Below are 26,164 nucleotides of genomic sequence, written 5' to 3'. Positions count from 1 at the left end.
CAAAGACCGTGGTGAAGGAGAAGGGATGCATGCCGATCAGGGAACTGCCGTGCATCTTGCCCTTTTTCCCCTCACTGTCAAGCCATGGTGGGGGTAACAAACAGAAAAAGGGACAACCTAGTCATATTGGCTTGGTGATGCATTCGCAGGCAGGGTGTGGTATCTTTTTGTTCCCTCATTTTCTCTCCGAGTTGAAAGGGAAAGCGTGGAGGCCATTTTTAGTTACCATCACATCTGCTGCTACACGTGAAAGAACGAAATTTCCGCCGCAGGATGATAGAAGGTTCTGTGACTAAGTATGCCTTCCTACCCTCGATGGATACCCTTTCAATGCCCTCTTTTAATCCCGTGGGTTACAATGCTGTTGCTAGTTGTTTTCAGTTATATAAAAATAATCATTTTGTTCGAATATTCGCACAGGTAGCAGATAAAAATTCTCGATTTGTTTTCCATTGGGTTTCAAAGAAAGTATTATTCACGCGCCCCTAATGAAGGCTGCATTCAATTGTAACGCCTCTTCCAACCTTCGTGATTATGATTGAAATTTAACGTGATTGCAGGACAGCAGACGTCAGCATTGTCATGTTTGTAATGCGAAAATCGGCAGGAAGTAAAAAAATAATGTCTCGCACACTTACGGAGTCAAACCCGGCTTCTTCAGTTTGCGAGGCCGGCATGCAACCACTCTGCCAAAGAACTGCGTTGGCCTAGTGCCTGCATTGCCTTGAGACTGTCAGCTAACGAGCAAGTGCATTATTAGAAAAAGAAACCAATTACGGAAGTAATAGTTAAGCAAGTAACAAAGTACATTTCCACTGATCTTCCGTTTTGCTTGCCCACAATTTTAGCGCTAGCATGCGGCGCTCAATGGAAAATCCCACAATGGTACGGCGCTACCGCAACAGATGGCATGCGAGCGGTATAACGTATGTAATCTTTTTATCAGGCAAGGACAGGCCACCACAACATCATCACTGCATGTAAAGAAGCAAAATAAACTCGCTTCTAAAATGCATATGCGATACATGTGGTGCCATCTACCAGTGTGAAGTGCTCGTACGAGTCATGGTCCTTTGCGAGTGCGGATGGGGTGTTTATGTCTGCTCCTGCTTGTCGACAGCAGGTCGCCCACGTAAGACTGAAGACGAGAAGGTAGAGACAAAGGCTGGGCATAGAAAAGCGATGAGTGTTAGGCGGTACAAAAACGCCAAGATGCAGCCGAAATAGGCCGATGTAACGCATGAGAAACAGGCAGAGGACCTGGGGTTCCATTTGAGGCAGATGGGAGCAATGTGGCATAGTCAGGCTGAAGATGTAGATGCAAAGAAAAGTTTTGTGTCGTAAGGCTCAAAAGCATGAGTGAATGAGAAAACGATGGCCCAGCAACATTATCGCGCTCAACTGAAGGCCGCCGGCCCTTCCAATTTCTGTGCAATCTGCGTTGCCAAGAAATGACAAGACTCCAAGATTACTGTGAGTATTTAATGGCACACAATTTCACTAACAGGAAAAAGCCTGCTTGAACGGACACATGGCAGTGTAACAGGTGCACACAAAATGAGCTGCCGAAAATTTGTTCCCAAGTAAAGGCAGGGCTTTGTTCCCAAAGAGGTAAATCACTGTGCTTCAACAGCTGGAGTTCCCTGCACTGCTAGAATGTTCGGGCACACAAAAAATATTACATAATGCTTTCATCGAGAGCTGCTGATACGTACTTATTCGGTGAATCCTTCATACTACTGCAGAAAACACTACCTTTAGGGCACTTCACTCACAAAATATAAAGATAAATTTTTCTTTTCAAAATCTAATGCGCCTTGGGCATTTTCAGAAGTCATCCAAGTGAAAAAATATACTCTGTCTACAGTTAGAACCTATCAACTCTCAACCTTTCTAGGTCCCTCAAAGGGACACTAAAAAACGTCGCCATATCTTTTCCCAAATGGGGGCTAAGGAAAGCTTGGCTACTGTAATAAATAGAACCTACAAAATTCATGCACATAACATGACAACGTAATGAAGGATGTCTTCGCAGTCGCTGGGAAAAAAAAAGAACCACACACTTGCACAGGCGTAAAAACTGAAGCCGCCTGACCTTCTTTCCGATCCTTCTCGTCATCGCACAAACAATGCACTAACTTGCAGGCAACACTCCTGGGTAGTAAAATACACCACTTGGAGTGTTTACACTCTTATGCCAGTAGATGCACAATTCACTTCTTCCTTTGTACGCAGGGATTTGCACCTTTCAGCATGCTATAAACAGTCTTAGGAAGCAGGGAGAGCATTACTACTCAAAACTAGGGGAGAAAAATGTGCACATTGTGATTGTTCAAAAATGTGCGTGCGTAATGCAAACATTTAACAAGTGCTTATAGGTAATTAAAGGTTCCAACTTTTGTTTATGAGGATTCGTTGCTTTCTGTACACTACTGGTAAAAGAAAAGAACTAAATTACTGAGATCAGCATTCGATGTCTGGTCATCTTTTCCTGTTGGACATGATGTACTTGCTTTGTCTACGCGAAAAGAATTTATGAAAATAAAATCTATGGTCTGAGATGCCTCATCACTGAAAATTATAAGAAACGAGTGTGGCGCGCGGTAACACATGCTGCATGAGAAATAGAAAAAGTGAGCGACACATTCTCATTTGATGAATCGCGTGACAAAGCAACAAAACAGAGTGCCGAATGTGATAACATGAAATAATGAGAATGGCTCTATCAAATATGCTTACACAAGCATTGTAAGAACATGATCAGCTGCACTGGGTAGGACGGACATACAGCTGTCGAATCGCCATCCTCTCCTTCGTCGTTTAACCTCTGTTGGCCAAAAATCATATCGAACTTGTCCTACGTTATGGCTGAAAAACATCAATACCTTCCATCTAGACTGAAATTTCCATCGATATAAATCCACTGAGTTTGTAGCTGACTGAGCAGAATAAATAGTAATATGAAATGATTTATGCGTTAGGCAAATCAACACAGCAATAGACCTTGGTAGGAATGCTCTAGTTAACGAGATGTAATACCTTAACGTCTCCAAGATAAGTTGGAGATACTTGCACGATGCTTTCACACTAAGTAAATCAAGTGAAAGTTGCTTGAAGGGTTCCTTTACAATAAAGCATTTGGCTTGCAGTAATGTACAATTTGTTGTGCTAGGCCCATAAGAGATACAACTGGCTACGTTCACAAAAAGTGAAGAAAATGTGCTAATTGTTGTGAAGGCACCACAATGCTTCAATATCTGTGCACGTTGGTATGTCCAACCATCATGTATACCCTTGAAAGGTTACAGACAGGTACAGCATGTTCCCAGTTTCCAACATGAGTGAGCCATCAATTCAAAACCTCGCAGCTTTCTCAAGAATTCCCAGAACCCTAAACAGGTCGTAAAGCAAACACCTTTCTTTGAAACTACCATCATTTCTCTTTTCTATGAGCCTGGCCTTTCTTCTATTTTTATGCTCAGCATGCTAAACACTAGAGTGACAGATCAATCTCAGCCTGGCCTGAGGTCTCCCATCCGTTCATCACCATCCATCAGCATCATTACAAAAATAATATACTTGTGCAGGTTCTATGTACCTCTCTCATATAAGGCAACAGTTTCTTTTTGGAGCCACAAAAAAAAACGGCTCGAGTTTGGCAAAAAAAGAAAAAAGTAACTGACAAGGGTAGTTCAGAATCTTTTAAACTTTGACATAAAAAACGAAGAGAATGGCTCTAAACAGCACACCACCGAAAAAAGTTCTAAAAAATATGAATGCTGCTTTGCTTCAGAAGTTGAAAACTACAGCACTAAAGAACGCTCGCCGATGGTTCCCGTATCTTATCACCGAGTGTGGAACAAGGCTGAAGCAAGGGCCACCTCACAGGAACACCAAAGAAAGATGCCGTTCAAACTACAAATAGCATGTCTATATACTTAGACCCTACTTTCTAAATACTCTATGTTCTACTCAATTCGGTACTATCACTACTAAATTTGATCTAAAGCAACCAGCTCTTCATGCAGTTCAATCTGAAGCCAGTTGCACGGCTTCTTGGCAACGCCCTCAACAAGCATGAACCATGAGCTGAAAAGATAGAAAAAGCTCTGCTTAGCAGAGCCCACTGAAGTGGCCCCAAAACACTACATACCAATGCACTGCCAAGTCCAATGCACTGGACTGTAAACAATCTGCATCTACTCCACAACACTGCATTCATGAGGAACGTTTGGCTCCAAGCCGTGACATTGCGAGAGTTTTTTCTGCGGCGTCACTTACACATAGAACAACAAGCGCCTCCCAAGTGCAGCAGGACATGAGCTTGAAGCGATACAGGCTGGAAATACCATCAGTCAAGTTTGAAATTTGAACAGCGGCTCTCCACACATGCAAAGTTTGTGCTGGAAAAAAACGCAAATGCACCGAGTAAAGGAACCGGGCCATCTTTGGTTGCTGGTTGAGTTGCCGTTTCCCTGGGCTTCATGGGCACACCAAGCGGGACTAGGACCGTTAAGAGTTGGATGTCATGCCTGCTTGAAACTTGTCGACGATCTGCTTCACCCAGCCCTTCTGCCGACAGGCCGTGGGCCCGACAGAGGATGATTCGCAGGAACTAGGCTTCGGCTCCAGTTTGGGCAGTTTTGCACTTTCCTGGGCACAGGCTTGGGTACTTTCGGATGGCCGCTCTGGAACAGTTTGGAGTTTGTCATTGATCTTTCGCCTCGACAGGGTGGCCTTTGAAGTAAGCTCGTGCTCACTGCCACTGACCTCTTCGGGGTCGCTGTAGATTGCCGAGTCACGGAACATGTCGTCGGCCATGATGTCTTCCATGGCTTCGAACGTTCTCTCGTAATAGCTGTCCGCCGAAGAGTCACTGTGGTCGGAGTCAGTGTCATCGTCAAGTTCCACGACAATGCCTGGATTTGGAGTTGACGGGGCACTCTTCCAGTCCTTGTTGACTTCTTGCTGTGGCCTGTCAGCAACTTCGTTTTTGTTCAGTATGGCAAGGATAGTTTGTGGAATGCAGTAGTCGGGTTCTCTCTGGTGCGCTATACGTGCCGCTGCCGTTGCATTACCCTGAACGCAATGTAGACTCGAAAATCGAGATAGGTGCTTCGCTCTAGAATGTATCACGCTGGCGCACGCCTTGCCAAAGGATCCAATGACTTTGAACTGAGCCAGCCGAGAGTCCGTGCTGCGTATGCTATCCCGGCTAGATCCGTGATTCAAGTGATCTTCACCGTTGCGAGCAGGTTCGCTCAAATGAGCCGACCATAGGCCACGCGTCAGCTTCGTACCCAGGCCCAACAATGCGTTACGCCATGAGCTGCCATGTAGAGTGTCGCGGCGGTAAATCCGGTGCTCCGGGTGAACCACGGAGGATGCCAAGTTCTCCACGCTGGGCGCAGGATTCAGTTCCTGGCTGCTGAACTCGCTGTTCCCCTGAAGCACGTAGCTGCCGGGGCTGTCAATAAAGTCCGCCCGGGAAGGCTGGTCCGATGCAATCGTGAAAGGCCGCTGTTCCGGAGCTTGCAACCGGAGTCGCTCCATGCGATCTCTAAGCTGGCGGGTCTTGGAGCCCGTGTCGGTGCTCGGGTCGTCGTGACGAAAACTTCGTGGCAGTGAGCCGCACCTCTTGCACGCGTTGGGAGGGAGATGTTCTTCGAGGCTGTTCAGCCATGCTTCGGGCACGCTGTTCTCCCTTCTGAACTGCCGAGAGGGACCATCATAGCTGCCTGCGTCTCTGGAGCAACCAGGCTTTGCACCGGATTGCACAACTTCGGTGAAGGAGTGGCTTCGCTGGACCAGGCTGCCACCAGATGGCGATGAGGGAGCACCAAGCCTCGCCCACAGAGTTGTCAGGTCAGTGTTGCCAGTACCGTAGGACTGCTGGCTGATGTGGCGACTAGCAAATTCAAAGGTAACATACTCTCCCGGCACTTCCTCTGCATGGTGGCCCGCCGTACATGTGGACGGCCTGTAGCGAAGCAGTCGACGCACGTCCACCACACAGGTGCCGTCTTCATTCTCGGTGTCGCTTGTGTCCACGCCCGTTCCTGGAAACTGCTTCCAATGCGGCCAGGGCTGCTTGCTAGCAGCTCTGGGTTCAAGTCCCTCCAGCGGCGGTGTCTCTGGGCCGTCCACATGGCACGGCGCGCTAGGCCTAGATGTGGTGGGCCGACTCTGGTCTGAATGCTGATTAGCAGCTGTCGGTGTACCAGACAGGTTGAACTGCAAGGATCAGAAGACAAGCACAAAAGAAGCTTCAGCTTTCTGCATACTCTTGTGAGAATCTTGCCGACTGGCATGGCCTAAATTAATAATCAGTGTACTTCAAAATGACACCAACCAGATATAAAGAGACGAACAGCAAAGAAAGGTGTTTTCTTTAAGCATGTTTTCTATAAGCATCACAGTTGAGAAAAACAAAACTGGGCCTTAAGCTTGGAACTGCTACCGCAGAAAAAAGTCTGCTAAATTAGAAGTGGCTAACACAGCATTTGAAAAATAAGCCATAAAGAACCCACCAAGGTAAAAGATTTTAAGAGGACTATAAATAATCATAAATTGTTAATTGCAAGGTATAAAATCCTAAAGCAACAAGTGGGCTGTGAGTGACGCTGTAGCAGAAAGATCGGGATTAATTTAGACCACCTAGGGTTTAATTTACACTGACAATACCAGTACACGGGCACCCCTTTGCTTTTTGCCTCGAAACACTGCTGCCGTGACTGGGTTTGAACCTGGGTGCCCCAGCTCAGTAGTCGAGCGGTCACCGCTGAGCCATCGTGGTCAGTATTTTCTTGATAGTAAATCTACTCCACATGGATGATCTCCATAACCGACTGCTCAAAATGCTCTCCGAGCAATGAGCACTGAGTTAACAGCAAAAATGCGCATTACAGTATCACAGGTGGTCAAAATTTACCCACAGCACTCCGCTATACATTCCACAGTGTTGTTCTGGCATGTCAAAACCCATCAGACTCTCACTTGCAATACCGTATATGCAAAATTAAAAGACGAAAAGCTTACTTGATTTACCCGTCGCCGCTTATTCATGGGCCAAGTAATGAAAAGGTTAAACGAGGCTGTGGACTAAAACTTGATGCTGCAGTAAGTGGTGCATTTTTTGGGGAGCAATAGTTGAACACACATGCAAGAGCAGGCACAGGAAAGCGCCTTGTTTCACATCTCCCATCTCTTGTTCACCTTGCGTCGTTGCACCAATTTCGTTCCCAAGAAACTTAATAGTCAAAATATTTACAGGAACGATGAGAAAAAATGTAGAACGAGAAATGCTAGGAAACAAAGAGGAGAGCAAAAAATCACGTGCCAGCGGGCAAAAGCAGACGACGAAGAGTCGGCAACGCGGTAGCGGGAGGTGAGGCATGCGTCAGGGCCAATCAGAGGGCTGCGCCTCGGAGAGCGCGCGCTTTACCCAATTAGCGGCTGTCTCGCGACGATTCACCCCTTGCGAACGGATGCCGAAAGCTCCGCTGTGCGGAAACCTACAGCGTGTTGAGAGACGCCAGGAGAGAGAGCGGGAAACGAGCTTTCAAACGAGACCAAGATGGCGCCTATCGGTTGGCGCCGCGCGGAGCTACAGCGGCTTGAAAATGGTGCAAATTTTCGCGTTTGGCGTTCAATTTCGGCTCACCTACGTTTCTAAATTGCCGTTTTTTTAATACTTTGAGTAGGAATTGAGCTATAATATTTTGTAGAGGCATAGTCGGGACATTGAAGACTTCAAAACAGCAATTTTTGAAAATTGCCATTTTTGACCATTTTTCGCGATTTTAAGACCCGCGTCCCCCCTTAAGGCGCACTCTGCCTTTGCCATCGCTGCAATGCTGTGACTCTGAACAATTTGCTTGAACAATCCTCGGAACACTGCAAAGTAGACTAGGGACAAACATGCACCTCTGTGCGGCACCCGAGCTCTGCAGAGTCCAATGCGCTGATCCTCTGGCATGACACGGGCTGGCAGGAGCATGACTTGGTAAGGCGTACCTGCAAGACAACGCATTCTCCATAAGCAAAGGCGGCCTACGAAGACGCCTCAAGGGAACAGACACCACTCTGGGTACAAAAACACTGCATTACCTGAGTGCCAAATGCCCCAACATTGGAGAATATAAACAGGTGCTCTATGTTGAACTTTTACCGGGCCCATATAGTCCATGTGGGACTATAAGAGCTGCTCGCAGGACGAACAAAAATCTGAGCGCTGCTTGACTGTAAGGTGATTAATTAATTAAAATTAAGCCCCATTTCCAATTTTCTGAACCAGTAATGTGGCTCAAAATATGGAATCTCAAAAATGCGCATTTAGAAGCTTGCGGAGTTGGCTTTCCAGCACTGTATGATTACATAATGACGTCCTTGAGCATGGTAATGTCATCAAAACTGTGTCAACACCTTCTACATTACCAAGTACACGAACACCGTCTGCAGATGATGCATAAGAGATGTGGTAGATGCCATTTTTGGAACGTGCAATGCCAGAAAGCTAACTCAACATGCTTTAAATGCTTCTTTTTGAAGTTTGATATTCAGAATCATATTAATGATTAACAAAATAAAAGAACGGCTTCTTTTTATACTGATGACTTTCAATTTTGCAATATTGCCCTTCAAACTAAAGATTCATCATCATCATCAGCAGCCTGATTATACCCACTGCAGGGCGAAGGCCTCTCCCATATTTCTCCACTTAACCCGGTTCTGTGCTAGCTGCATCCACTTGACCCCTGCGAACTTCTTAATCTCATCCGCCCACCTAACTTTCTGCCGCCCCCTGCTACGCTTTCCTTCCCTTGGAATCCAGTTTGTTACCCTCAGCGACCATCGGTTATCCTCTCTTCGCACTACATGTCCTGCCCATGTCCATTTCTTCTTCTTAATTTCTACTAGAATGTCGGTAACTTGAGTTATTTCTCTCACCCACTCTGCACGCTTCCTATCTCTTAATGTTACCCCTACCATTTTTCGTTCCATAGCCCTCTGGGTTGTCCTCAACTTAAGTAGAACTCTCTTGGTTAGCCTCCACGCTTCAGCCCCATAGGTGAGTACAGGCAAGATGCAACTGTTGTATACTTTCCTCTTGAGCGATACCGGTAAGCTGCTAGTCATAATCTGAGAGTGCTTGCCAAATGCGCTCCATCCCAATCGTATTCTTCTTGTTATTTCCTTTTCGTGGTCCGGATCTGCGGTTACTACCTGTCCTAAGTAGACAGCCTCGGGAAGGAACAGCAGTTTACATTAGGTAGCGAAATACTGGAAGTAGTAGGCGAATATGTCTACTTAAGACAGGTAGAAACTAAATATTACTTACAGTTAATTAATAGTCTAATTGCCATGCTCTGCCCTGTACAGTCTTTGTCAGAAGTTTAGAGCCCAGGGGACCTGCTTCTAAGCCATGTAGGAGCTCTTTTTTAGCACTGATGAAAATCCTTTTCATTAAAGAGGGTAGGACAAAAAATCATCTTAAGGAGATTCAGAACGCCGAAATGCATTACAAGCCAAGCGGTGTGGCTCAGAAGCAAGCCCCCTGGGCTCTAAACATTTGACAAAGACTTCAAGTGATGATCCGCTTTGCAGTAAAACCCACCCACAAACATGTATCAAGTTTGTAAATAACTAAACAAGTCACCCTGCAGAACAGCACTTATAATACAGTAACAAACAAAAAAAAAAATCTAAAAGCACCTGGTATTCAGATACTCGCTGATTAATTCAATCACAATAAACTTGAAACCTGAAAACTGCAGCACCTGAGTCGACCATCACTCATCGGAGCTGACTGTGTTGGCTTGGATGCCACCCCAATCTCTAACATGTGCTCGGAGCACATTAGCTGTGAGCCTGACGTCGTCCACATGCCTATGTGGCTGAAGCGTTGCCACAGTTTAAAAGGATTCCTCGAGGCTCTGTCCAGACTTTATGAGGCACAAATCAGTGACGTTGGCCACGAATGGCAAAGAAACAGAGGAACATCTTGTAGGCTACCACAGCGTCCGATGAACCACAGCACCCCAGTTCTCCCAGCTAGGCTCACCTTTCGTGATCCTGCAAAGAAAGAAAAAGAGAGAAGGGATGTGCTGGAGAGTTCCTCTACTGATGGGGAAAGAGGGCAAAGTTCCCACCTCTGGAAAGCTGCAGGGCCCTATGCAGGCTGCTTTCAGACTTCCGCCTGTCGTATCTACGCCTCTTCAGATATTCTGGTGCCGCCAGCGTCTTTTTCACGGGTCCTCGGTCACACAGGAGGGCTCCTGCACGGCACGCAGCTTTAAGTACGAGGTGTTAACGGGCACGGTTCTGCATCTTTCAAAAAGAAAGCGACTAAAACCAAAGGAAACTTTAACCTTCACTCCAACAAAAAAAATTCTGCTTTGACTGAGGATTAACCACTCATTAGTATCTACATGGGGCCAGACCTGATACAGTGACTCAGAGGTTAACGCACCCTACTGCTGATCCCAAGGATGTTGGTTCGATCGATGGAAGCGGAATGCAAGGCGCTCGTATACTGTGCGATGTCAGTGCATATTAAAGGATTCCAGATGCTTTAGATTTCTGACGTTCTCCCTCCACAATGGTGTCCTCAATGGTCTTTTTGAAGAGCTTTGCAACTTAACAAAAATTCATGTTGGTCTGGGGATCAAACGATAGGGCTACCACCCAACTGTAACAGCCGAAATGATAGGGCAAGATGAACTGATCAGCGAATCCAAGCGGTAACTATGATCACCGGAAACTATTATTCCTGAGGAACTCCAAAGGTGGAGTGCGTTTAATTTGGGAAAACAATTACTCATTAGCATTCACCTGGGTACGGCCATGGAGCTATAAATACTGCATACAGGTTTCTCAGCAGTTTTGCGGTAGCAGAAAAATAATTAATCCCAATTAAAATATAGTCCTCCTAGCAAGATTCTCCAGAAACATACTGGACTAACGCTCTTAATTCGCCCTTGCCCTGCCACGTGCTCAAGTTGTACAGAGTGACTGTCCTGTGCTGTCTATGTCCTAGAACCAACCAAGAGAAATGCTTTTCAAGAGAAACTTTTTTTTTTCAATTGTGAAGCTTCTGAAAAACCTAAATAGATTCGATCAAGAGGACAAAAATGAATAATCGGTAATCTCTCACTGTGATCTATTAAAGCACACCGAAGTCTCACCTAGATACGGCTTAACAAAAGAGGCAACTTTCGTCATAGCATGCAGGGGTAATGAATGCACATACTGTCGTTCTGCCCTAGCTCCAGCACCAGCTGCTTGGCGTGGTTCGGAATGACGGCGCTGAAGCTCTCAATGATGGCCCGCTTCAACTGCAGGCACCATTCACGCTTTTGCTCCAGACTTCGGGCCTGCAAAAGAGCAAGCGTGCCCAAGGTCAATCAGACAATGTCACAACAGAAGGCAACTGGACACTGGCCTAAAGCCTGAAAGCGTCCATTTTTAAAACTGCCGCTTCCACCGTACATCACTTATAGGAAAACTTGTGATTATAGCGCATTCTCAGCTTGTCTAAACAAATTAAAGCCGAGAGCATAGAAAACATAGACGAAGCAACGGATATGCTGACATAATTTGAAAAACAAGACTTCAGAAATGCATGTGACACCATCAAGCACAGAAAATCTTCCAACATGCTAACTCCCCCTATCCACTCTCTCTTACAGCAGCCACCATAACCAATGTGCATCTACTGTTTCATGTTTCGTGCTGCCCTGTCCTGTTCCTGTTGCGGTTTTTTAAGCGAAAGCTTCACTGCGCTAGGCAGAGCCGGTCGTCGCGTGGCGATAAATTTGACTTGCGAGTGACCTTGACCAAATTAGGTGTGGGTGTTGACAATTCTGCAGTGTCCACCCAGATACTTGACTTAAACGGAGAGGCAACAATGGGTTGTGAGATGTCAGCGCACTTTATGAAGACCCTCAAGTGGTGAGAATTACTCCGTAGCCCTCGACTAAAGGACCACTTTCACTTTTTTTTTTTTGCTTTCACTACCACCTTCCTCCCTTCTCTCAAGTCTGACAGATACTGCTTTCCTATCTTATATACCAATGTACAATTTACAAGAAAATAATATGAAAACATAACCTTGACTTGGTTAGGTGTAAGTGCCCACCATTCCGTGGTGTCTATCCAAAAGTATAAGGTGCCTTCCTCTCTCCAAAACTGAATTTAAAGAGAAATTAAGAAAAAGCCACAGACTGAAAAGGCAGTGTTACAGAGGGTATCGCTTGAACACTCATAGCTTTCGCTTTACCACTAGGCTCAAGCCACGCTTAAACCCCCCTAAATTTTTTTTGTTTCGTTAAAGAGCCACACCACCTCCTTCCCACCATGGAATAACCCTCTCCACTCCAAATCCATCGAAAAGTTGGCTTCTCGTGGGAGCTCGCGAGTCTGGTGCTGAAGCTCATTGTAGCTATACATGCATTCTGAAAAGGATGACCCAAGACGAAAAATAAGAACAACTATGGTAATACAACCTCCTGCAGCCCAGTGGGTGTTGTTGCCAACAGCTGTTTATGCTGTACTGAACTATACAGCGCTCCTGCAGCACCTAGAGCTAGATATAATCAGGTCAACCAACAATTGCGTGCACAGCTGGATAAAGGCCTGCAAAGGAGCCCCAGTGCTTCAGTTTCTCCCCAGTCACTGCCAAGGCCCACCTGGAAGGAGTACTGGTAGTCGGGGCTGTTGAAAGGCACCACCTGGAAACAGAGGGGCTCCCCCTGGATGCTCTCGATGAGCATCAGGTTGGAGCAGACCACATGCGTCTTGTAGTGCAGGATGCCCTGCTCCCGCTTCTTGGCCACCAGAAGCATCTTGTCAAAGAGGAACAGGTGCCGCAGGGCCTTGGCACCCAGCATGCGGAAGCACCCCTCGGCCACCAGCTCCCCAAAGGTGGTTAGGTCCTCACCCTGGGATAGAACCACGGGACATTCAACAGGGCCCCCCTCAGACACGATGGTACCTTCCAGTCGCAGAGTGTCAACGCCCTCTCCGACGGGAGCACAGGTGACAAACAGAGGCTTACCTGCCAGCCGTACAGCAGCGATTGGATCTCCTGGACCCGCACGGCGTGCTCGTGCCTGCGCTTCATGTCGTTGATGTGGTACGCTATGCCCGTCATCACCGACAGAGCATTCTTGACGTCCGGGTAGCCCGGGCTCTCTTTGTCCACATGTTTCACAATGTTCTACATGCAAGGAAAGAGACAACTCTTGAGGAACTTAAAACGACTGAATGCGACGGCAGCCACTCAGAAGCATAAACTGCTACATTCTCTCCTCTAGGAAAAGTAAGTCAAGAAAAATGCTGGCACAGCATAAAATTACCTTTGTATGAGGCTAAGAGCTTCTACAGAAAGGAAAAAGCTTTATTAGATAGATGGGACGTTGTGAGGAATTGAATGCACAAGCTTCTCTCTCCCGCTCTCACAAGCGCGGAACAAAAGTGAAATGGCATTCCCTCCCTGACCACTTATCAACTCATCCCCACCACTCCAGAGATCACTCTGTTCTGACTTGCTGCATGTCGCTCATAGGCAATGTGAAAGGCGAGAAAGGAAAGCATGATAGTGCCATACAGCCAGCAGCAAAAGCTTACAAGGATGTGTGTTCCATACGGGACACGTGCATACAGTATGCGCCAGTTCTGCTGCATCCTTTACCTGAAGGAGCAGATGATACTTGAGGATTCTCTGCACGGGCTTCAGCAGGTAGGATCCCAGCGGGAGGCTGTGATGTAGAGAGGTCTGCCGAGCCTGCACAAATGGATTCACAACACGTCTGGTTTGGTTGGTGCGGTTTATGGGGTCTAACGTCCCAAAGCGACTCTGATTATGAGATGCCGCAGTGGAGGGCTTCAAAAATTTCTACCACCTGGGGTTCTTTAACGTGCACTGACACTGCACAGCACACGGGCACCTTGCTGGGATTCGATCCCGCATCCTTGGGCACAGCAATCGAGTGCCCCAACCACTGCACCACCATGGCTTATGATAGACCTGTGTTCCGTACATCGTTTCACCTTTCAGAACAATTCTTCAGAGGCTCTTACGCTTCCTTGCATGCATTTTGTCTCCTTCCTTCTGTTTTTTTTTATTCCTTGATGCTCCTTTATGACAAAACAATACACTGTTATACTAGATATGCAAATCATGCACACTGGATCAGCGTGGCAGACCTGTGAGCAATGGAAGGTTACAAAAAAAACAAAGCACGCTGAAATTTTTTAAACTTGTGGTACTAACGTTAAAAAATCTGCTGTCTTTTACTTCTGCTTTGCGAACAGGTTTTAGTATAACTCACCGTGCATCCCGACTGATGAAGCCGACATAGAACAAGATATATATACTGAACTTCATAATAGTACCAAGCAGCTGTGCATTTAAGCTTAGTCCTAAATTTTTTGCATTTAATTTTGACCTGCTGATAACAAACACACACAGTAGACCGACCAAGTCATCTGCACTGTCAACAAAGGGCCTACTTCTTACAAGAAGATGTAGACACTTTCGACCAGACAACATCATCCTTGGCTAAAAAGTGCGGCTAGAAAAAGGTATACATATAAAAATGCTTACCTTGAAGATTTCGGCAGTCTCTGCTTTCCCAACCAACTCCGTCAAAGTAGAGACCGTCCTATGTAGAAATGAAGACACACAATTAGCCAATTCACCTCTGGCTCAGTTCTATAGTAAATGGTAAAATAACAAAAGTATGTTTATAGGGCACATAACGCGCACCAGATAAGCCACTATGCAGCCATTGTGCTCAAAACAGAAAACCAGGTTGCGTGGCACAGCAGACATACCTTAAAGCTCAGTACCCAAGCCACGACCACCAGGAAAGCAATATCCCTTCCACCTTAAGAGAACTTGCTATTGGGTGCATTGTTAAAAAAGGTGCAAAAGAACAGGATGTACGCAACATCTCATCGTTTTCATTGTGTACTACATCCTATTGTCTGCGCCTTTGAATGTAATTAAGAATGCATCACTTCCATTGCTTGACGTCACGCGTGCCAACGAATGCCATTGCGCTGCATATGAAATTGCAATGGCACTGACTTGGGATAACTTGTGCAGAATTCTGTGTAGACGGAGAAGCCACTGCTGTTGGTCACAAAGCACCGAGCGATGGACACCGGGTCAAAGCCACACTTTTCAAGCTGTTCAAGGAATCCACTGGAAAAGGACAAAAAGAAAAGAACGTATATTCTCAGCTTAATAGGTAGCTCCAGCAAATGGTACCTTCGACACATTAACGAGCACGTCCCAGTTTTTAAGACGCACACTACACCGCGCACAGCATGAAGCACGAAGTTCTTCAAACCAAGTTGCAATGGAGGCTAGCTCCCCATCTCCTTTAGTCACTATTATGTGTCCTCAGAAACAGAATACTGAAACATGCAGTGTCAAAGCAGAAGAAAAACACACAAAAAAAGATCTGTGCCAGGTTCAAGCAGAAACATGGCCGACAGAAAAAATAAAGCATGAGAAAATCAGGACCAGTGCTGATAGCATGGCTGACCTGTTGAACGCGTAGATGCTTTCTATGTTGCTGAAAAGGCTTTTCAGGTCCTCGGTCTTGATCTTGCTGTCGGTCATTTGCGACAGTGGCTTCAAATACCCCTGAAAACAAAATGAAAACAAAAAGAGCAGTCTTAGCTTCAACTGGCACTGCAACAAACAACCTGTGCATGCCGACCAAAAGCATGAAGCAAAGTTCAAACATTAAATTTAATGCTAAAGCTGGCAGGCAAACAAACATTTGACGGTTTACCTTATGTCCAGCAGAAACCTCGGTGACTATATGACATGCATTAATTAGCAACTGTCTCTTTCATATTACCACTGTCCCTCCAGTTTCCAACAGTACCATACTGTCTCAAAACAGCTAGTTGGGCTAGTTTGTTTATATTCATGACAGCTGGAATATTATTTGTCGGTGCAATAAAAGAATGCACACTAGCATTTTACAATCCGACCAGCGCCCATTTCTGAATGTGTGCTGTTTTCAGTTTGGCTCACACTGCAAAGAAAATGGCCTTTTTCACTTCCTTTTCAATAAAAACTAAGCCACAGGCAATTACAACTGAGGCAGGGTTAAACTGCGAGCACGGAACACCACACCACAGAAGAAAAGATCAAAAGTTTCCTGCAGTCATGGTACGAGGTCCTCAAAATATGGCACAGTGCAATCAACATAACCAATGACAAACATAACCTGATGCAAATCCCAATGCCCGACACTGCTTTGTGGATTTATGTTGACATTACACCTATATGCCGGCCCAATCGTTAGTGTTGTCACAGCTTCCTGCAGCTTGGTGTGTAGAAAGCAACTGCTGTTTCATTGAACACAACACTCTGACCACAGTGAAAATGAGCATGGCTTGACATACATTCTAGATGCGAGATTTTAAGTAGTGAAGGCTAACCATCACCACCTTCACAGCTTTCAATATATCCATAGCCCTACATTGCTTACATCCTGACCCCCCAAGTATGTCTAGCAAGTTTCTCTACTGCCAGTTCAAGTTAATCCCAGTAGACAAAAATCTGGCTGCGGCAGCAGCCATACGGCCCAAGTGAAGCTCAAGACAAACAGATGAGGCACTGACACGTTTTAACCGCTCACCTCCACTATGGCACCAATGTCGCGCACATACGTCCTCTCTGTATCCACAACTTCAAGCAGCACGCGGTCCAAGTAGCTGGGTTGATCTGGACCGCAGCCAGGCTCACCCCCTGCGCAACGTGAATCGCAAGTGTCCTCAAGACACTGTCAACATCGTGACGCTCATGCAAGCTCTATAGTGTCTATACGCCCAAGTTGCAAGACTGGCAACACATGGAGACCCCTGCCTGCCCCTTGAAAGATCTACGAATATCATGTCAAACAGCGCAGAGCTGCCTTCAAGGAGTGTGACCAAAGATCAAGCAGTTTACAGCTTTTGGGGCGCACATTTATTGTAACTGAAGAAAACATGAGAATTCTTGACTAACAAACCTTCCAATCTTTGAGGCTGCCACTAACACTGCAATATGGAAGCTGAGCAAAAGCTTGGGTGCGCACCAAGGCATTATCTGTCCAGACCGTGCTCCGAAGATATTCTTTCTGGCTCCAGCTGCAAAATTCTGCCCAACATCTCTCTGCAGCAAAGTGTATACACCCGAGTTGCCGTATTTTCTGTACTGGAGCCTTCCGTAAAACATGATGAGCCCAACATATTCAACACTACTTGATAACGCTACATTCGGCCTCAAAAATATGATATTTGGAACAGACAAAAACAGTAGAGAGAGTGTTACTTTCACTGACACAGACTTTAAGGTTTATAAAACCCCAGCAGTATGATTATCCTAGAAGGAACTTCCAATTTTAAGTCTCTTCCAATTTCTGGCTCCTGCTAATGTATCTATGCCTATGCGACATGGCATCGTAATGATTTAGCCAGATGCTGCACTTTCTCGAAAATTTCTTCTACTGTGTTTGGCTCTGACTCGCCAGCCAACAGGTGAGCAATGAAAGTGACATCACCGAAAAAGGATTACTTCAGTATGAAGCTTCCACTAAGTCTCCGACGCGCATGGAATGAAAAGAAGAGTGACCCACCATGGGGATGGGTGAGCAGGCCTCTGTGCATGGCCGCAGCACTGCTGTCGGAAAACGTGGCACAACACAGCGCTCGGTTCCCACGCATCGCCGCAGGAACATCATCTTCCAGACTCTCAACGCTGGCAAGGTACGACTTTTTCACGCCACCCAGTCCTAAAGCAAAGGAGCTAGATCAGTGTCGCTCCTCCCCATTCCCGCAGCGCAAAGAACTTGATTTCAGAAGAAACACTGCATCGTCTATGCTAGAAACACTGTACCCGCATGGGTTTGTTGATCACGCAAATGTGGCCGCCAAGCACTGAAACAAACCTTTTCGTGCAACAAGAAATAAAAGCACTTAGAGTACTAAAAGAACGCACTTTTGCATTTGTAGGGTCCTAGCTATATGTAAGTGAGATTCGTGCTTTCCATTTCAGGGAACTCGGCACATTAATCTTCAGACTGCTGAAGCAACAGTTGGCATCATAATATTATTCTGAAAAGTTACTCTTGAAAAAAAAATAGCTCCTTCCAAATTGTTTCCACGTGTTCCGTAAAAAAAGTCATTGTTTAATGTGCCTCCTTTGTAAAAGGTAGATCAGTATACTGAAGTGGTGAAGTTACCTAACAATCCGCTAATGCAGCTAGTAACTTCAAGTCGACAAGCTTCGTGTATAGGGCATACAAAAAAAAGAACCCCGTGAAAAATAAATTTACTCAAATCTTACAACCGATTCACTGACCCATAACAAAACAAGCTTAAAAGCAACAATGCAAAACTTTATCCTGATAGTAAAGGTCACTAGAAAATACCACACCCACAACAAGCACAACACCCTGCCTATGGAAGAGGCTAACACAGGTCTTGATGCATCACGGTCTGCAAAATCGGAAGCTCGCATGCCACCACAAACAACCACTCCTACTATCCAAGCTCAATGCCTTGTTTTGCCCATACCGTACATTCTCCACCCCTCCATCAAATCAAGGCTGTAGTGCCAGCATTGAGGTGGCAGAGTCACTACTGCTTCCCAACCATTGGTGACAATGGTGCTATTACTAGGGCTGGTTAGGTAAAAAAGGCTTTCATAATATATAAGCAAGAAAATATATGTATAATTTGACCACAATTCTTCACAGTACATTTGGTACATGGGCACCACTTTATATACTATATCCCTCCATTGTACAGAAACAATGCAAAACAGAAATCGTGGACAAACAGAAGGATGCAGCATGAATGCCAACTGTTGGCGAAGTTTCTTGACCAGAAACAACATGTCAGGGCTTACAAAAACTACACCATTAGAAGCAAACTCTCATCATGAGAGCTGTCGCAACACAAATGCATCACTTTGACAATCGATATTAGATCTGGGTTCACATTGCTTGCAACCACCCTTTTATTTCCTGAAGTTTCTTTCAAAAAGTGAATCAATACGAATTTTGACCACCAAGGCCTCACAAAAACAAACTGCTGCTCATCACAGCTGGGAGGAACTGCTTAAGAGCAAAGCTGCAGAGAAAGGAGCAAAGCAGCACTGCATTGTGCCCAGTGCAACGTGGGATTTGCTTTCGTCGATATATTTAATAGACACCTCCATGGGTTTCTGAATGTTTGTGCAGTTCATCTAAGCTTTTAGTGTAGGTTCTCCCTGGCTTCCCAATATTTTCTTATATGCAGAATTTTGTAGCTTTGCAGTAGTCTGGTTCAGCACACAAATATTAAGGGTTCCCCAACCCCATTTCATGACCCTAATAATGGAGAGTTCTACAAGTAAACCTTTTAACTGGGTCAACAAGAACATCACTTGCCCATTAATGCTCATCCGGTGTTATATCTGAGCTCGTCAAGAAAATGTCACACTTACTACCAGTCATTTAGCACAGAACGAATGAGGTCATTGTTTAAAGCTGGTTTTATGCATTCCAGATACTTCATGAATCAGGTTACCAACTTCAGTCACTTGCTAACGTTTTAAAGCACATCCAAGAATTTCATTCTACAATCTTATACGTCACTTCTCTGTCAGGTAAAGCACTGCATATGACAAAGCCAGCTTTAGTTCTCATATTCTCTTTCACTTTTCAAAATTTTGTCTCTCAAAACTGATCAACTACAGCAAAGAGTGAGGGAAAGGTTTCTTTGTTTGGTTTGTGAGGTTTAACGTACCAAAGTGACTCAGGCTATGAAAGATGCCGTAGTGAAGGGCCCCGGTAGTTTCAACCACCTGGGGTTCTTTAACATGCACTGAGATTGTACAGCACATTGTCGCCTTGCTTTTCGCCTCCATCAAAAAGCGGCCGCTGCGGCCGGAATTTAATCCAGCATCTTTGGGCATAATAGCCAAGCGCCCTAACCACTGCACCATCATGGCGGGGCAGAAAAGTTTCTCACAAATAATGTGAACATCGACCAAATGTGCTCACAGAACCTTTAGAGTGGCCCTTTGAGCACTAGAATGATTTTTAACTAGAAGAGAGAAGAGTTGCATGCACACACCGGGGGGCAGGAGAGAAGACGACGAGGATGAGGACGAAGAGCAGTCAGAGCTAGAGCTGAGCGGGCGGCGAGAGGCTGGAGCAGCACGGGCTGGTGGCGGGCAGGAGGAGTCATCGGAGCGCAGCTCGGACGCGAGGCTGTCATACATAGCAAGCAGGGAGCCGCTAATCTCAAGTGATGGGCCTGCGTTCCCCCCGAAGAAGAGGCAGAAAGAAAGACGGAAAGGAAATGAGCAGCATTTAATATCCACTGCCGACGGCAAATGCCATCTTTCATGTACATGCAAAAGCTTCATAAATGCGCAATAGAAAACACTTTCCAGCAAAGAGACATCAAAGTCAACCCCATCTAATAGTTATGTTCACAGTGAAATTTGATTGCCTTGCTTTCTGCAGTTCTGCCAGCATTTGTTCAGCAGCAGAAAAGGTGCATTGATCCCTATGAATTTGTAGTTGTTTTTTTCTTTTTTTTTCCCTGCAATCCAAACTTGAGACTATGATGTCTAGAGCATTAAAGGACTATAGACATGCCCCCATCTAATTGTTATGTTCACAGTGAAATTTGATTGCCTTGCTTTCTGCAGTTCTGCCAGCATTTGTTCAGCAGCAGAAAAGGTGCATTGATCCCTATGAATTTGTAGTTTTTTTTTTGTTTTTTTTCCCTGCAATCCAAACTTGAGACGATGATGTCTAGAGCATTAAAGGACTATAGACATGTCATTTTTCGTTGAGTGTTTTATTTGGTGTAATCATGCATAACACACTACAATACACAGGCCACCAAGCGGTATTCACATGCAACCACTAAGTAACTCAAAACTGAATTTCTTTTACTGTTTCAGTTTCTGCCATATAACTGCTCCTTAAATCATTCTGATTCACACTGCTACAGCTAGCTTGCCAAATCACAATGAGGAAAGGAGCAACACTTATGTCATAGTTTTTTCATCCCTCATGTGACCCGTATGAAACTTTGACATCATAACTATCACTCGGCTGTTGAAACTGAAATCGGCAAAGAAAAGATATTTGATTGTAGATCAATAACTGGTTGTAGGCAAATACCACATGGTGATGCACATAGAGGGATATGCTATGAGTCAAATAAAGAATAAAACACGGAATGAAAACTTGGGAGGCATGAAGAGATCTGCAAAAAACAAAAATAAAAATAAAAATGCACTCAATGTCACTCAAGATCAGCTTGTGGAAGCAGCTTGCTGGAGCAAAGCCTATATTTCCAATATTAATGTTTATTGGGTTAGTCCTACATGTAAAGATGGCACTAATCTAACTTTACCTTTACTGAAAGGCTTGGTGAAACATGAACAGCACCCACATTGTCCTCACTAATGAATTGACATTGAAATTAAAGAATGTCCTTTCAGGAGAATGCATCCTTATTAAACAGTATCCCCCATCCTCAAAAAAAAAAAAAAAGAACTAGCTCGTGAAAGCCTACTATTTCGTTAGCACAAAATTATTATCCTCAAGCAGCATATATCAAATAAGGAGTGGCAACAAAATTGAAAGAACTGCCTAAGAACGCTGACGAGAGTAGTCCAGAGAGTTTGTGGCTGGGCAATTTTATGCACATTTGCAGACTGTCACTCTATAGACCAGGATGAACAGCGAAAGCAAAGACAAACAAAAATGCAAGCAGACCACCATAGCAGTATTGATCTGTTACCCTTGACAGTCACACATATTTAACATTTCAAGATGCACATGAGCACTTGAAGTACTCAGAAATTCAATTATTATGTTTTTTTGTTTCCCCGCAAAAATGATGTTGCTGCATTTCTCACTTGAGTATATCTGCAGTCAAAGAGCTAGAATTCAGGACAAAAAACTGTGAAAGAGACAGAGAGCAAGGCAGTAACACCCACAACTTAAAATCACAACTGCATATATGCTAATCCCAACCCAGTGCTACCAATGTGACAGGCGCCAATCATCTCAGCACTAAATTGAGCAGAAGGTAGTTAGAGAACTATTTCCTCAATTTCAAGCAGCAGCGACATATCGAAACTATAATAGTTTTAGGGCACAAGTAAGTACAGCATTAAGCAACGTCAAAATTTTAGGCTTTATGATACCAATATTTTTATCACACCAATACCCACTGTACTAAAAAAGAAATGATGCTTAGTTACAGACTGCTTATCTTAGTTGCCTTTACTCCAAGCACAAAAGTGCCGATGTCAGAGTTAAGATCCAAAAAAGATAAACAGAACATATCTTTCCATTTAAATCAATTATGCTCCAGTGCAGTGGCATTCTTTTGTAAGCCAAGGGCTGGTAACGTAGCTTGCGTAGTCCCTCTCAGTACAGCCAATGCTTACTACTGCGACCTCCACTGTTTAAGAATGGCTGGGGACTATCTTTGCTGGAACACACTCCTTTGTCCTAACTAAATACGTGTTAAAACATAACTAAAAACTTTCACCAAGCTTCACTCACTTCTCAATGATGCGCAATCAAGCCACCAACTACGTACAAGTTGTCAGTTGACTTTGTCAACATGTTCAAGACCAGCTAATCGTGCTGACGTGCCAGCACACATGCATTTTAAAGCAGTAACACTCACAGGCCATGAGCTGTTGCATGACGCATGAATTAGGAAGAGGTGCAACATGTAAAACTCAACAATGTCACTTCAAACAAAGTGACAGATGGTGAAATGCGAGCTTCGAGAAGACAATGACATCCTTGTGAGTGCTGCGTGCATTTCGTAAACAACTCTGGCTAGCTTAGCAGAAAACAAGGCACGCAAAAGTTTACAGAAGTGACCTCACAGGCTCTCGATGCCTGATGACATCATGGGCTGTCGACCGTTTGCACAAGAAAGCACTGCCGCTCAGAGGTTACAAAGCTCTTCAAACAGATTTAGACTTCTTACATGACTGCTTCTGACAAGCTTGATGACTGGATGATGAAAATAAAGCCTGTCTTAGCTGCAGCATGCACATTAGTTTACCTTCTAAGCTTCATTAGGTTCCCTGCAAGTCTAGTCAGCTATATTCGCAGCAAAAATGTCTGCAGTGGAATGGCGGCACTCAAGCATTACCCTTTTATAACCTGGAAATGGGCTCATGAAATCAGCAAACCGACAGTTCCGCAAGGTCCTTCGGCTAAGTGATGCCTTGGCAACAATGTCTTCATCTGGGTGATATCCTTTGCAGCCCTGAGAATAGCAACCCTATCAGCTCTTTCCAGGGGGCTTATCTTTGTGCAGCCGCCCTACTTGCCTGCTATGTGTGCCTAGGTGTGCCTTCCGGTCATTCTTGATTTGTTTGTTTCCTCTGGCTTAACGGTGCGCTTCACCTTAAAATGCATTTCAATGCCCATAAATACGTAACGCAGAAATTTCCATATAATCATGGCACATTCCAATGAACTAGAGCAAAAATTTTGATGGGAACAATAAGCACAGCAGTAAGCTCTCTATGCCTGTTCTAAAGAAAATGCTTTCCCGGGAAGCCCTTTGAGAGATCATTTGGCATTTTTAAGAAACTGCAGGCCCTTAACCCCATTTTTCAGTCACTTTTTCACCATTAAAACTTGAAAGCGTGCAACCTTCCAGAGCTACCTTCAAATCTGCAGTGCCCTTAATATATCTCCTAGGTGATTAAAAATATCTGATCATAAGGCAACATCAACGCCTGCGACAGTAGATGTGTGCGCTAATCAGGTTTTTGTATGCGCCTTGGCACGGCAAACAAAGCCTCCAAGCGGCTGACCACGTTTAGTTGTTTCAACTTGGTCACCCAGAGACGTTTGCGGATAAAATTTCTAACACTTCTTACAAACCCATAAAAAATAAGCACGTTTAATCCGTTGGGCATTCACTGAACTTTCCTGCGCGGCCTCGAAATGAACCAATGTTCCGTTTCCTCGCGCTGCTCGCTTCCCTTTCCAAGGAGGCGCCGAAAGTTTTGCGAAAGTATGCGAAAGCGAATGACAAGGCCACCAGCAGGGCGCCTAAATCCGCAGCTCACTCTCCAGCCGCGTTGAGGACGCTCGCGGCGCCAGTACGACGCGCCTCAAAAGAAGCGCTCACAAGGACCTTATGAGGAAAAAAAAAAAAAAAAAAGAACTGAAGTGGTCCCGGGCGCAGCTTTACGGCAATTTCAATACACTCAAGTTCACGATGCCGCGCGCTTCACCCCACAAACCCTTTACCCGCGACAATTTCAGCGAAGCTTGAACGATGTTCGCTGGACTATAAACTTTCGGAACTCACCGAAAAATTCCTCCCACTGCACCGAGTCGTCAGAGTCTGAGCGGGCGTCGCCGCGGCCCATGCTCCACACGGCAGGCCGTCGCCGTCCTAGCTGTCAGTCGCACCGTCTTCGTACAGCGCCCAGCGCGTCGTCGTAGTAAAGGAGCAATCCCGTCCGCACCGCGTCACCGTAGCGTCAAAGCACAACGGCTCGGGAAAGCCATCCGCGGCCTCATTCCCCACCATCGTCCGCCGCCGGTGCGAGCTGGAGAACTGGGAGCGTCGTCGTTGCAAACGCTAGACGGTCCACAAAGAAGCAAAATGCCCGGCGCACCCGAGGTTTCGGTCGGAGCGAAAAAGTTTCTCGGCGCCGCCACTTTCCGTGTCCCACCGGAGCTGGAGCCGCGCCTCATGAACGAGCTATCACATGCACTTTCGTCGCCCCGACCACAAACACAGCAACAACAAGGCGCTGCTTTCTTGCGCAACCCAGCACGCACGGAGCGCGAAATAAAGAGAAACAAGAGAAGATCAAAAAACAACTCGGGGGCACGCGCAGCACACACGGCCACACAGCTGTGCCATGTGCGCGAACGACAGCACGGACGGCGGCACGTTCGCGATCGGCAACCGCGCACCAAGTTTGAAAGTAGCGAAAAACGTCCACCGCAACTCTGAATGAATGGCCAGCGTCACTGACCAGCTGCCGCTGAGAGCCCGTCAAAAGTTTCCGAGCGCCCCAGTCCACATTACCAAACAGCCATGCACCCCGAGGCGAAGGACATCATAACTTCCGCCAGGGCAACCACGTAACGGTAGACGCAAGCCCGTAGCGCAGCGTTGACAAAAATACACACTAGGAAATCCTCAGGGCAGCGCACATGGACTACGACTTGGGCTTTAAACATTAATTGCTCGCATCAGTTGCCTGTTACCTGTTGTTTTGATTCAAATTATTAGCATTTTCAGTCCAATCCAACTGAATCCAATATGCTAGCCACGTTGGGCAATGTCGTACGAAGTCAGTCCAAGTCGAAGCGAAACGAAATTAAGAGCGGCAAAATTGTATTGCATTTTAGAGCACTATAATTGCATGTCGAAGCTGTCCTTTAAAACTGCGTGTGTATCAACATTATTACCTTTTTTATTGTCAGCATTTAAGTGTCTGTTTAGAAGTGTCATCATTGTGGAGTCTGTGTCACCAGAAATCATGTGTTCCAGCAACCGCGACCCGACGATGTTTTGCTGCTTTTTTATCACTTCGTAGTCATTGGTTCCCCTTTATTTATTTATTCCTCTTTATTTATACACAGCATCTACAGCGCCCTCACAGGGGTATTATTGTAGCGGAAAACAATATAAATAAAAACAGACAACGAGTGACCAGTGACCGCTAGTGTAAATCCGGACGGCCCGTGAACCTGGGGTTGTTGACATCGCTTTCTTTTCTTCTTCTTTCTTTGTGTCCTCTTTTTTTTTCTTTTTTTTTTTTGTGCCAGATACAGCTCGGACTGTGATCGCCCGTTTCAAAGGGTGCGGCCCCAACATCATCGCACAATAAGTTAAACAAATGATATGTACAATGTACTCAGAAAAACCGAGAAAACCCATGCACTGTGGCAAACAAAGGAAAAACAAAAAAATGCAGAGAACCATTGTAGGCAGACAAACATGGCCAAAACACACTCGCACGTAAATTAAGAACATTTAACAGTACAGCACTGCTTTAACAATAAAGCTTTGAGAATAACCAGTTCAGGGAAAATTTCAATATAGCTACAAAAAATGACATCTAGGACAACAAATATTG

The 26,164-nt window shown here is 45.4% G+C and overlaps 1 protein-coding gene across 1 annotated transcript; it reads right to left on the bottom strand.

The window, feature by feature from the left end:
• Positions 1-1,468: 1,468 nt before the first annotated feature.
• Positions 1,469-25,262, bottom strand: LOC146176455 (uncharacterized). The gene is made up of 15 exons (XM_084582798.1): positions 24,376-25,262; positions 20,131-20,313; positions 17,646-17,801; positions 16,668-16,777; positions 15,558-15,658; positions 15,095-15,211; positions 14,609-14,666; positions 13,694-13,786; positions 13,058-13,219; positions 12,690-12,941; positions 11,252-11,375; positions 10,152-10,277; positions 10,064-10,074; positions 7,927-8,016; positions 1,469-6,234 (listed from the first exon to the last, which is right to left on the bottom strand). Exons 1-15 carry the CDS (start codon positions 24,434-24,436, stop codon positions 4,513-4,515), a joined length of 3,366 nt encoding a protein of 1,121 aa, XP_084438924.1. The 5' UTR covers positions 24,437-25,262; the 3' UTR covers positions 1,469-4,512.
• Between the last annotated feature and the right edge of the window lie 902 nt (positions 25,263-26,164).

The sequence above is a fragment of the Amblyomma maculatum genome, chromosome 10 (genome assembly GCF_055883805.1).
Source record: "Amblyomma maculatum isolate TAMU_Amacu chromosome 10, ASM5588380v1, whole genome shotgun sequence".
NCBI classification, from domain to species: Eukaryota; Metazoa; Arthropoda; class Arachnida; order Ixodida; family Ixodidae; genus Amblyomma; species Amblyomma maculatum.
The sequence above is the reverse complement of the archived record's forward strand: the minus strand, read 5'-3'. Positions and strand labels throughout refer to the sequence as shown.

Excerpts from the sequence above, each read along its gene's own strand:
- LOC146176455 (XM_084582798.1), bottom strand. The coding sequence starts at position 24,436 with ATGGGCCGCGGCGACGCCCGCTCAGACTCTGACGACTCGGTGCAGTGG. Across the intron at positions 16,778-17,645 it reads CCTGCTCACCCATCCCCATG|GGGGTGAGCCTGGCTGCGGT; the intron begins GTGGGTCACTCT and ends CACGTTGCGCAG. Across the intron at positions 13,220-13,693 it reads AGTATCATCTGCTCCTTCAG|AACATTGTGAAACATGTGGA; the intron begins GTAAAGGATGCA and ends CCTTGCATGTAG.